Below are 13,206 nucleotides of genomic sequence, written 5' to 3'. Positions count from 1 at the left end.
GCGATTTCGCTGGAAGCGGGTGCAATTTTTCAGATTAGCACCCGCTCCCGGCGAAATCCTGCGGTTGTCCTTATGACAAATTTTTAATATATATATATATATTATTGATGATAATATTATAATTATAAAATATTATATTAATATTGATGAATAGTTGACTAATTTTTAATAGAAATAGTTTAACGTTCAACTAAAACAATTAGTTTTCTGCAGAAAAGATAAATTTTGAGTAAAACACAGAAATTAATAAAAAAATTGTTTTAATTTTTTTCAACATAATAGTAAAATTTTTAAACAAAAAGTTAAATTTTCATCCATACACCTGAATTGTATTCTAAAAAAGGGCATTTTAAGTAAAATACATGAACCAAAAAACTAGCTAACAACAAAGACTAATTTTCTATCATTAAAATCAATTGAAAATTCCTTGAAATCTATTAAAATATCCTAAAATATATCAAATCCTGTAAACTATCACATTAAATTTCTGTAATCAATTCAAAATTCCTTGGAATCTTTTAAAATTCTCTCAAATTTATCCAATCTCTTAACATTTTTTGAAATACCTACAACATTTTTTTAAATATTTCTAAACTAAAGTACTTTGTAATTTTTTTAAATAAATCTTTTCAATTTTTTGAATTCTTTGAAATTCCTTCAAATTATAAAAATAAATTAAAAATTCTAGAACACCTTTCAAAACATTCTCAAATATTTAAAATCTTTTGTAATTTCTTGAAATTTTATTAAGTTTCAGATTGAAATTTAGAAAACATTTACAAATTTTAGAAGGGTTATTTAAAAAAAAACCCAAAGTACTCTAGAAACCTTAAAAAAAAAGATTCTAGGTATTTCAAAAGATTTTGAAGAATTTAACAAATTTGAGAGAATGTTAAAAGATTCCAAGGAATTTTCAATTGATTACAGTTTAATATGAGATTTTAAAGGGTTTTAAATATTTCAGGGTAATTCTAAAATTTAAAAATATTTTAAAGGATTTTAAATATTTGAGGATGTTTTAAAAGATGTCAAGTAATTTTCAATTTATTTGTAGAATTTAAAGAAATTTCAAAGAATTAAAAAAAATTTAGAAGGGTTATTTAAAAAAATTCCAAAGTACTTCAGAAATCTTAAAGAAAAGTTCTAGGTATTTCAAAAGATTTTGAAGGATTTAAAATATTGGAGACAATTTTAAAAGATTCAACGTAATTTTTAATTGATTACAGAAATTTCATATGACATTTTAAAGGATTTGAAATATTTCAGGGTATTTTCAAAATTTCAAGATATTTTCATGAGCTTCAAAAATTTCAAGAGACTTCAAAAGCTTTGTAAGGATTTTAAATATTTAAGGTTGTTTTAAAAGATGCCAAGGAACTTTCAATTAATTTCAATAGATTAAAATGAGATTTCAAAGTATTTGAAATATTTTAGGGTATTTTTAAAATTGCAAGGAATTTTAAACAGCTTAGAAAAGTTTCAAGAGATTTTAAAGAGTAGAAATTGTATCATTTCTAATTCAAAGCATTTAAAATTGAATAGTCTTATTTTAAATTTTGAAAATTCGCAAGAACTTTCTTCTGAAGATTATCTTTTTTATTCTAAATTTTATTATTTGGTTGAAAATTTAATAAGTTTCTTAAAAAGACAACCATTTTAGTTGCACATTGTTTACAATTCTTATTTTATTATTATAAAGTGAACTGAAATGTTCTTTGGATGAAAATTTAACTATTAAAAAAAGGTTATTTTTATTTTATCCATCGGTTTAGTAGAAATTTCATATTTTTTAAAATAAAAATGCAACTTTTCGATTGAAAATTCAACTCTTTTTTCGAAAGTTTGTCTTTTCGATTTTAAAATTTACCTGCTTTAGAAATTTAACTATAAAATTAAGAAATTTAACTATATCGCAGAAAATTTATTTTTGTTTACAATTTATATTTTGGTATGCACAAATAAACTGAAATCTTTTCTGGATGAAAGTTTCACTTAAAAAAGGTATTTTTTATTACAAATTCATCTGGTTTCGTACAATATTTAAACTTTTTTGGATAAAAATGCAACTGTTTGGTAGAGGATTCATCAATTTTGTTAAAAAGTCATAATTTTTGGTTAATAATTCGTCTTGGATTGAAAGTTTAATTATTTTGTTGAAAATTAATCTTTCGTAATTGAAAATGCAACTACTTGGGTAAAAGTTGAATTCGAGATTGAACTACATTGTTAAAAATATATTATTTTGATTGAAGGCTTATGTTTTGGGTTTAAAATTTAATTGTTCATTAGAAAATACTTTATTTTGATTTAAAATTCATTTTTTAACAGAAAATGTAACTTTTCCATTTTTTTAAGATTGATCTTTTTTAGTTTAAAATTCGCCTTTTTTGGTAACAAAAATTTTGTTTAAAAACTTATTTTTTTGGGGTAAAGATGCATCGTTTTCTTGGAATATTAATTTTTTGCTGAAAAGTCATATTTTTTGTTTAGAAATTCCATTTTTGTAGAGAAAATATGTCTTCTGGCTCGAAGGTTCAATAATTCAGATAAACTTTGATCTATTTTTTGAGTGAAAAATCTTTATTTGATGGAAATTTGTCTTTTTGGTTTAAAAATTTTCTGTTGTTGTATGAATGTCATTCTATTTTTTAATTGAAATATAAACAATGGCAAGTTTTTTAAAATAAATCATTAAGTTTTAAAATATTTTAGTAGGAAATTGAACTGTTTTGCTGAAAATCCGTTTTTTTTTTTATTAAGAATTAGGTTTTTAACAGTGAAGTCAACTATTTTATTTTTGCTTGAAAATTAATATTTTTCTGGATGAAAATTTAACTCTAAGTGAAAATTGAATTGTTACATTTTTTGTTAAAAATTGACCTTTTTTAGTTCAAGATTAAAAAATTTGGATGAAAAATTGTGTATTTTCAATTGAAAATTAAAGTATCTTGTCGATAATTCACGCATTTTAATAAAAAATCGATTTGTTGTTGTTGTAGAAAATTATCTTTTTTTAAAGTTTACTTTTTTGGTGAGAAATTTAAGCATTCCAGTTATATATTTATCATTTTTCTTAAAAATTCAGCTTTTAGGTTGAATATAAAATTACTTGGTTGAAAGTTAAAATCATTTGATAAAAATTAATTTTTTTTTGTTAAAGATTCATTATTTTTATTAAAAATTTATTTTTGAGTTAAAAAAGGAAAAATTTGTTTGAAAAATGGCGTTTTCTTTGTGTGAAAAGGATTTTGTTGTGCCGAAAATTTAACAATTTTGTTGCAAATTTTTGAAAAATTGTTGTTAATTCGTTTATTTTTTATTGAAAATTTTCTTTTTTTATAACTAAAATAACAACTATTATTTCATTTGAATATTCCATATTTCTAGTTAAAAATTCTTCTCTTTGGTTGAACATTCATTTTTAGACTAAAAATTTAATTATTCAATTTTTGGTTGAAAAATGATCTTGTTTAGTCGTCATTGAATATTAACTTTTTTTGGTAGAAAATTTAACTATTTCAGTTGAAGATTAATTGTTTTAGAAGAAAATCCATCCTTTTGTTTAAATACAAGTATTCCAGTTTAAGATTCCTCATTTTAGTTTAAACAAATTTTTTAAACCTTTAACTATTCAATTTTCTTTGGAAAACTATTTTTTTTTCAAATAAAAAATTTGATTAAATATTTGTCTTCTTTAATTAAAATTCAAGTATTTTGTTAAAAATCATGTATTTTATTGAAAAAGTATATTTTGAGATAGAAAATTAATCTTTTTTTTTTGAAAATTATTCATATTGTTTAGAAATTCATCTTTTTGGTACAGGATTCGAGCATTCTAGATAAATATTCATCCTTTTAGTTGAAAATTCATTTTTTGATTAAAAATTTAACTATTTCAGTTCAAAATTCATAATTAAATTTTAAAATTAATTAATTTTGCATTTTTTTTCTCTGTAGCGTTAAAGGATGTTTAAAATGAACCTTATGAATTAAAATAAATATTTGCGTTTTTTTAGCAAATATGGATGTGTTAGTTTTATTTGACCGGAAAAATGAAAAAACTTGATCAGGAAAAACCGGGGAAAATCGGGAAATAACCAGGAATTTGAAATCTTCCGCCGAGTGGCTACCCTCTTTATGAAAAATAATGTTATTGTTTACAAGCTTATCATGGGTTAAACCTTTATCATTTTGAGGTTGGAAGCATTTTATTTACAAAATTTTAATCTGACCACGTGATCATAGCACCAGGTGGTTCTAAAAATTTTTCTTGTTCATATTTTATTTAATGAATTTAACCTATTTAATGGCATGTGATTAATTAGAAAAAGATTAAAATTACGCGAAAAGATTGCATTTAACTATCTTTTGGTGTTCCTAACTCATTTTTGTGAAAAAACTGCGATAGGACCCTATTGTTCTAAGTTCACGGTTTCTCGAATCTTTTCTGTTAGAAGATGAAAATCGTTTAAAATATTTCAATTGTCTACATTTCCTATCTTTTCAATTTACTCACTTATTATTTATTTATGAACCTTCGTGTTCATTCTTAATGATAATATTTGTTGTCTAATTGTAGCTTCAATATCAAACCTGAACGGTGTACTTTCAAAGTCTAATCTCAATTTCTCTTTTGCAATAAAACCAAAATCAAAATTATTGTAAAAAAATAAAATGAATTGTTACACACCTGACACGAAAAGACCCGTGAGACCAGGAAACTTGGACAACCTCTCTGCGGCGAAATATGGCATGATTTTATCATAGGAAGATATCATTCCAGAAGCTACTGGATCACAGTTGTGATATACTGTGTACAACACAAGTCCGGAAAATACAGTCAGGAAACATAGTCCTATCATGAGAGGCCAGTTCAAATATAGAGACACTCTAGCAGCTGTGAGACTCCTGGAAAAAATGTAATTGATTGGATGTTTAAAGATTAAGCATAGACGGGTCAATTAGGAGTTGTTCGCTCCATGTTCTAAAATGTTTCATGAAAATTTGAGTAGAAAATATTTTCTAAAAGGTCTGCATTGGGATTGAAATGTTTGTTCAGATAAGTTGGAAACATTTTAGACCCTGGTTTGCTGATTTACTTACTTAACAGTCAATAATCTCTGTATTTGAACTTGATTCGTTCCATACAAGGAAATGAAAACGCACATTCCTCCTATAGTTAAGCCCCACCAGGTGTGACGAATTGTGGGATCGAATCGAAAACTGTAGAAAAAATTTTTAATTGATAACATGACAACGATTGTATTTTATTTGCAGAAGCAAAGATAAAAGTTTATTATTTTGCTTGTCAAACAACTTTCGTGACAACAGAAATTGGAATCAGATACTCTTGGTGTTTGCACTTTCATTTCAATCCAGACTCTACTTCCTTATGTGATAAATATCAGTTGCAAATGAAGAAACTTTTCTTTAAAGACAGCATATCTGCTACGAACATGTATGAATCAAATTTTTAGATTATAAAATGAAACAATAAATTTCAAACCTGATCTTTAATTTGCAATAACAGAAGAAATTTAGTTTGATCACTATGTTTCAAATCACTTTTAAAGGTTTTATCTCTCCAAAATGGAACATTTTTATTTGGAAACATCGAGTTTAAGGCCCTTTATCAGAATTTGTAATCGGTTCTGAATTTTGGGGTCGCACAGTTAAATATTTTTGTCTAATTTTTTGCATACCTCATCTAAATAACCATATCTCGAAGCAAGCAGATCCTGTTTTCAAAATAAAATGTTTACATTTTGATTAATTATAAAAAACGTGAGTACAGTAGCACTTAAATAGTAGTGATGCTCAGTTATAGCTGTCCTGGCATTTCCAGAGCGAGCTTGTTCACCCTCGTCAAACTCCAGTCGGCAGACTCCCCGAAGGGAGTCGAATTATCCGGAAGGAATGCACCCGGGCATTGTTATGAGATTTCGCTCACTTATAAAAACTAAGATTATGAAATCATTGATCAACTTAATTTCATTTAATAGAATGAATTTAATTATATAATTGCAAGAATTGAAAAAAAAATCGGATAATATTTCCAGTAATAATGTAAATCTTTGCGGAATAAGTAACTTATGTGCATTAATACTGCACTTTTCTACCAAAGTAACGCTAAAGATGGAATTTTGGGGAATTTTTTTTACATGAATAACTTTTTATTTATAAGTAGATTATTTTCTACTATACTTTACATAATTCTAAATTGTTTAAACAATTATTTTTTATTTTTACAATTGTTTCCCTTTGTATGTCATAAGAATAGTGAAATGTTGCTTTCTGCAGAATATTTAGTACTTAAAAGAAATTCATTTGATAAACAATTTTTACCCTGTAAACCGAAAAACACTCTGCACTCTACTTATGAATTAAAGATTATTCATGTGGAAGAAATTTAAAAAATACCGTTTTTGCTTGAATATGGTAGAAAATTGCGGTGTAAATGCACAAAAGTTCTTTATTCCCTTCAGATTTACATTATTACTGTCAATATTAACCGATTTTCATGAATCTTTTTTTAAATTTCTTGGACTTATATAAATAAATTCATTCTGTCAATTGAAATTGAATTAATAAATGATTTTATAATCTAAGTTTTTGTAACTAGTCAAAATCTCACAGAAATGCCCGGGTTCCTTCATTCCGGATAATTCGACTCTATTCGGGGAGTCTGCCGACTAGAGTTTGACGAGAGTGAACGAGCTCGCTCTGGAAATGCCAGGACAGCTCTATAACTGCGCATCACTACTATTTAAGTGCTACTGTACTCACGTTTTTTTTATTATTAATCAAAATGTAAACATTTTACTTTAAAACCCGGATCTGCTTGCTTCGAGATATGGTTATTAAGATTACGTATGCAAATAATTAGACAAAAATATTCAATTGTGCGGGATAAAGATTCAGAACCGAATACTCTATTGCTAAATATCTTAAACCAAAAAAAGAACTTTCACCATTCATTGATTGTGTTATCGGTTGCAGAAAACAATATTTTTTTATGATTGACGGTTAAAAAATTGTATGTTTTTCTAGAAACTACTAAATATCTTGAAGAAAATAATTTATAATAATAAACTATAACTTAATAATTAAAGTCAGACTTATGTACAAAATACTTGGAAACACTCTACTTATAGATTAAAGATTATTCATCTGGAAAAATATACCGTTTTTGGCGAGAATTTGGTAGAAAACTGCGGTGTAAATGCACAAAAGTTCTTTATTTTGTACAGATATACATCATTACTGCAAATATTAACCGATTTTAATTATTATTTTTAAAAATTGTTAATTATATAAATAAATTTATTCTGTTAATTGAAATTCAATTGATCAATGCTTTTTTAATTTCAGTTTTTGTAACTGGTTGAAATCTCATAACAATTCCCGGGTTCATTCATTCCGGATAATTTGACTTCAAACGGGGAGTCTGCCGACTGGAGTTTGACGAGGGTGAAAATTCTCGTTGTAAAAATATAAGGACAGCTATAGCTGAGCCTCACTGCTATTGTTCTCTATTTCGGCCTGAAAATTCAGAACCGAATACTCAATTGCTAAATATCCTAAGCAAAAAAAAAGCACTTCTACCATTCATTGATTGTGTTATAAATTGCAGAAAATAATAGATTTGTTTTCGAGTTACGGGTAAATTTGTTTAACAAATTCAGTTTTTTTTACAAAGTTCTAAATATCCCGAAAGTATAATTTATAATAATAAACCATAACTGAATAATAAAAGTCAGACGTATGTAAAAAGATTTTGGAAACACTCCACTTATGGATTAATGCGATGTAAATGCACAGAATGTAAGGATTCACATTATTACTGCAAATATTAACCGATTTTCATTCACCTTTTTTCAATTGCTTGTAATTATGTAAATAAATTCATTCTGTTAATTGAAATTTAATTGATCAATGATTTTACAGTGTCTGTTTTTCTAATTGGCTGAAATCTCATAATAATGCCCGGGTCCATTCATTCCGGATAATTCGACTCCAATCGGGGAGTCTGCCGACTTTTTAAAAATTATTATACAAATGTGTTCAACCTTGCGGCCTCAAAATTTAGAACCGATTGCCATTCTGATAAAGGACCTTAAATTGTGTGACTGAATTTAAAACAAAAAGGTTTTTTCCTTTTGAAAGATCATTGTTGTTTCCCTGACCTAAAATCAAAGAATATTCACCATCCTTAAATTCTCTGCATCTTATTTTAAACCCTGATACCTTTTTCTTAATTTTCTATAAGAGAAGACATTAATTTTGACGACTCACTCGAAAAATTCAATTCGTCGTCCTTTCTCCGAGATTTCCCACACTTGTGAGAGTTCGCCATCTAATTCATAGGTAGCCACCCCAAGAACGGCAAAAAGCGCAGCGAACATAAGAAAGCCTTGAAAGACATCTGTAATTAATACGGCTTTAATACCTCCGATTGTTGAGTAGAAGGTACAAATTATTCCAATCAGCAAAATGCTCATAGTTCCAGAAAGTCCTGTCGTTGCTTCCAAAGCTAGAGACGGAGCATAAAGTACCACACCGGTATATAGAATTAGTTGCAATGAGTTTGCAATGCTTGCTACCATCCTGCTCGTTGAACCAAAACGCTTTTCTAGATACTGTGAAACATATCAGGCTGTGTATAACGAGGCTACATTTTATGGACTTCTGAGAAACGCAAAAACCAATTTCCGCTTTTCGTTTCGTATAGGTTTCCCAGCCCAACTAGGTTCTGTATTTAGCTCTTCAAAATAAAATAAAAATATCTATTTTTTAGTATGTAGACTTTAAAAATAATACATGCCTTGGACTTACGTCACAAAATTGTTCCAAATCAAAAAAGCTGGCTATGCTAATAGTTTATCTAATTGCTTGCTGTTGCAACTATTTTTTTAGGTTTATAATGTTCAGACTTTATAATTGGGACTAGATAATTTTACACTGGGAAAATTTAGTAAAGAAACAAAGGAATTACAAGGGATATCAAAATATTTCAAACAATTTGAAATATTTGAGGGTACTTTAATTTTACAAAATTTTTTAATCGATTTCAATAATTTAAAGATATTTTAAAGGATTCAGAAGATTGCATCGTATTCCTGAAGGTTCCAAGGAATTTTAAAAGGATTTGAAACATTACTAATGATATCAAAATATTTCGAAATTTTTAAAATATTTTTAAGGGTTCTTTAAAACTACAAGATTTGTCAATCGATTTGAATGAATTGAAGGAAATTTAAAAGATTCCAAAGAATCTTGAAGAGAATTAGAAGATTTTAAGGGATATCAAAATATTGCGGAAAGTTTGAAATTTTTGAGAGTATTTTAAAACGTCAAGATTTTTCATTCGTTTTTAATAATTTATAGGTAATTTAAAGGATTTAGAAAATTTAATTGTATTTCTAAAGGTTCCAAGGAATTTAAAAACGATTTGGAAGATTTCAGGGTATATGAGAAGATTTCAAAGAAATTGAGATATTTGAGGGTATTTAAAAACTCGCAAGATTTTTCAATCGATTTTAATAAACTAAAGGAATTTAAAAGAATTTAAAGAATTTTGTGGTATTTTTAAAGCTTCCGAGGAATTTTAAAGAGATTTTAAGGGATATCAAATGATTTCAAAGAATTAAAAAATTTTAAGGTTATTTTAAAAATCTAAGATTTTTCACTCGATTTCAAATTAAAGGCATCTTAAAGTATTGAAAAGGTTTCACGATATTTCTAAAGATTCGAAAGATTTTTTTTTGAAGAGAATATGAAGATTGTACGAGATATATAAATATTCGGAAGAATTTGAAATATTTGAGGGTATTTTAAACATCCAAGATTTTTCAATCGATTTCAAATTAAAGATATTTTGAAGGATTTGAAAAATTTAATTGTATTTTTAAAGATTCCAAAAACTCTTAAAGAGAATAAGAATCCAAGGATTTTTCAATAGGTTTTAATAATTTGAAGGATTTTAAAGTATTTGAACGATTTTGTGGTATTTTTGAAGATTCCGAGGAATTTTAAGGAAATTTTAAAGATTTCTAGGGATATCAACACATTTCGAAGAATTTGAAATAGTTTAGGGTATTTAAATAGACTCTCAGTTTTAAAAGTTTTAAAAGACTTTACATAAATTGGAGAATTTTTAAGGATTTCAAATATTTGGTAGTATTTTTGAAGACTGCGAGGAATTTTAATGAAATTTTAAAGATTTCAAGGGATATCAAAAAATTTTAAAAAATTTTAAACATTTGAGAGTACTTCAAAACTCAAAGATTTTTCAATAGATTTCAAAAAGTTAAAGGAATTTTAAAGCATTTTGAAAATTTTATGGTAATTTTAGAAATTTCAAGGAATTTTAAAGAATTTCAAAAACTTTATGGTATTTCTAAGATTCCTAGGGGTTTAAAAGGATTTCCAAAATTTTATGATATTTTAAAATATTCTGAGGAAAATTTAAGAGATTTTAATGGAATAAAAAAGTATTTTAAAGATTTGAAATATTTTAGGTAGTTTTAAAACACCAAGATTTATTAATCGATTTCAATAAATTAGCAGGATTTGAAGGACTTCAAAGATTTTATGGTATTTGAAAAGATTTTGAGGAATTTTGAAGAGATTTCAAGGGATATCAAAAGATTTGAAAGAACTTAAAAAATAAGGGTTTTTTTAAACCTAAGAGAATTTGCAATATTTAAGGGTATTTTAAAAATCCAAGATTTTTCAATAGATTCGAAATTAAGGACATTTTGAAAGATTTCAAAGATTTTATTATGTGTATAAAGTTTCCGAAAACTTATAAATAGAATAAGAAATTTTAAAGGATATAAAAAATTTTCAAAGAATTTAAATACTTAAGAGTTTTTTAAGATTACAAGGAGTTTTTAATAGATTTAAATAAATCGAAGTATTTTAAAAGATTTCATAGATTTTTTGGTATTTTTAAAGATTGTTAGAAATAATGAAGACGTTTTTAAGAAACAAAATGATATCAAAACAATTATAAAGGATTTGTAATATATGAGGGTATATTAAAACTCCTAGAATTTCCAATTTTATATAATTATTTCGAAGAATTTAAAGAAATCTCAAGGAATCTCAAAAGATTTAAAAGAATTTGAAATTTTTTAGGGTATTTAAAAACTCCAAGACTTTGCAATCGATTTCAAATTAAAGACATTTGGAAGGATTTCAAAGATTTTTTTTAATATTCCGAAGATTCTTAAACAAACTAAAAAGAATGTAAGGATATGAAAAGATGTCAAAAAATTGAAAATAGTAAAGATGCTAAGGACTTTTCAATCGATTTCAAAGAATTTTAAAGAAATTTCAAAGATTTCAAGAATTATCAGAAGCTTTTTAAGAATTTGAAATATTTAAGGACGTTTTAAAAGTCCAATATTTTTAAATCGATTTGAATAATTTCAAAAGTATTTTAAAGAATTTCAAAGACGTAATGGTATTTTGAAAAATTTTATGAAATTTTAAAGTGATTTTAAATATCTTAAGGGATATCAAAAGATTTAAAAGAATTTGAAATATTTTAGGGCATTTTTAAACTCCAGGATTTTTCATTCGATTTCAATAATTTGAAAGTATTTTTAAAGATTTCAGAGATTTCATGATATTACAAAAAATTTCAAAGATAAAACAAATTGTATGACACTATTTTGCTACTATTTTTTATAATTAATGGTACTGTTGACACTATCCGAAATTTTTCTAATGAGTCTGAGATCTGAAAATATAAATATTTTAATAAAAAAAAAAAAACCCCACCATCGTAAATTATTTACACGGCTAACTCGAGCGGAACTGAAGTCTCTGCTGACCTTGAAACGCAAAAATACAATTTTGTAATTTAAAATTTTTTTTCAAAAAAATTGAAATCGACAGGACTAAGTCTTTAAAATTGTATCCTTAATTTGAGCCAAGAATACTTCAAAATCTTCAGTGGTTTCTGATTTATGATCAAAAATTCAGAAACCTATACTTTTTTTCTAATTTTGTCGAATTGAATTAAAGACAAGACATTGAAGACTATGTTGTATCAAATTCAGATTGTTGATAAAAATTTCCTAGGCCCCTTCATAGGTTGAAGTCAAGCTAAAAAATTCGAGAAATTCTTGAAGTTCTTTTTTTGAACTTCGTTTTGAATAATGATTCACGTTTAAAAGTCAGGAGTGATTTTTATTATCTTTGGAGCTAGCCCTTAAGGACTTCTCCAACAAAAGTGCATTTTTAATTTTAATTTGGAATGATTAAAATAATCACCTCGAAGACACTTTTTGTTTGAAGTTCCCAAAATACTGGCAGGTAAAAATGAGCCACAATCGGCGTTCCAAAGGCGAATCCTACGTAAAACATCGTAAATTGTGTACCACGTGTGTATACTTCTGCACTAATTCCAAGCAGTGTAATTGCGGACATAAAAGATACCATCAAGGCGATCGCTAGAGGAATTATGCTCATGGACCTATTTGCTGAGAAATATTCCTATAATAGTATAATTACAAGATTAGAATTGGCGATTTAAAAGATAAAATAGAAACAGTTTTATCATTCCACAATCTGTGAAAGTAGAAATTAAAACCATCTATTAAACTAACTCTTTAAATAACAGAAAATACTTGGCGTCATTTCTGACTAGATGGAAAACAAATTTTAAAAATTTTAAAATTAAATTTTCTGAAAAAAGATCTTCTCACTTTGATCCTCTGGGAAACGAAAAAAGATCTTCTCACTTTACTCCACTGGGAAACGAAAAATGATCTTCTCCCTTCGCTCCAGTGCGAAACGTAAAAAGATCTTCTCACTTCGCTCTAGTTGTAAGCAAAAAAATATCTCACTTCGCTCCAGTGGGAAACAAAAAAAGATCTTCTTACTTCGTTCCACTGGGAAACGAAGAAAGAGCTTCTCACTTCGTTCTATTGGGAAACGAAAGAAGATCTTTTCACTTTGCTCCAGAGAACAACGAAAAAAGATTTTTTAACCTCATTCCACTGGTAAACGAAAAAAGATCCACTTCGCTCCACTGGGAAGCGAAAAAAGATCTTCACTCCAGCGGGAAACGAAAAAAGATCTTCACACTTCGCTCGACTGGGAAGCGAAAAAAGATTTGCTCACTTCGCTCAAGTGGGAAGCGAAAAAAGATCTTCTCTCTTCGCTCCAGCGGGAAACGAAAAAAGATCTTCT

The 13,206-nt window shown here is 26.8% G+C and overlaps 2 protein-coding genes across 6 annotated transcripts in view; one reads left to right on the top strand and one right to left on the bottom strand.

The window, feature by feature from the left end:
• LOC117168125 (tensin-3) overlaps window positions 1-13,206 on the top strand; it is a 639,780-nt gene that overhangs the window by 159,938 nt on the left and 466,636 nt on the right. The window lies entirely within an intron of this gene.
• Window positions 1-13,206, bottom strand: part of LOC117168127 (putative sodium-dependent multivitamin transporter) — a 97,466-nt gene that overhangs the window by 78,328 nt on the left and 5,932 nt on the right. For both annotated transcript variants that reach the window (XM_033353539.1, XM_033353538.1), the window contains exons 3-6: window positions 12,286-12,507; window positions 8,296-8,639; window positions 5,104-5,223; window positions 4,691-4,908 (exon numbers count right to left, since the gene is read on the bottom strand). In XM_033353539.1, coding sequence (XP_033209430.1) covers window positions 4,691-4,908; window positions 5,104-5,223; window positions 8,296-8,639; window positions 12,286-12,507 — 904 coding nt within the window. The remainder of the gene's footprint in view (window positions 1-4,690; window positions 4,909-5,103; window positions 5,224-8,295; window positions 8,640-12,285; window positions 12,508-13,206) is intronic.

Source organism: Belonocnema kinseyi, chromosome 2, assembly GCF_010883055.1.
Source record: "Belonocnema kinseyi isolate 2016_QV_RU_SX_M_011 chromosome 2, B_treatae_v1, whole genome shotgun sequence".
In the NCBI taxonomy this organism is placed as follows: Eukaryota; Metazoa; Arthropoda; class Insecta; order Hymenoptera; family Cynipidae; genus Belonocnema; species Belonocnema kinseyi.
The sequence above is the reverse complement of the archived record's forward strand: the minus strand, read 5'-3'. Positions and strand labels throughout refer to the sequence as shown.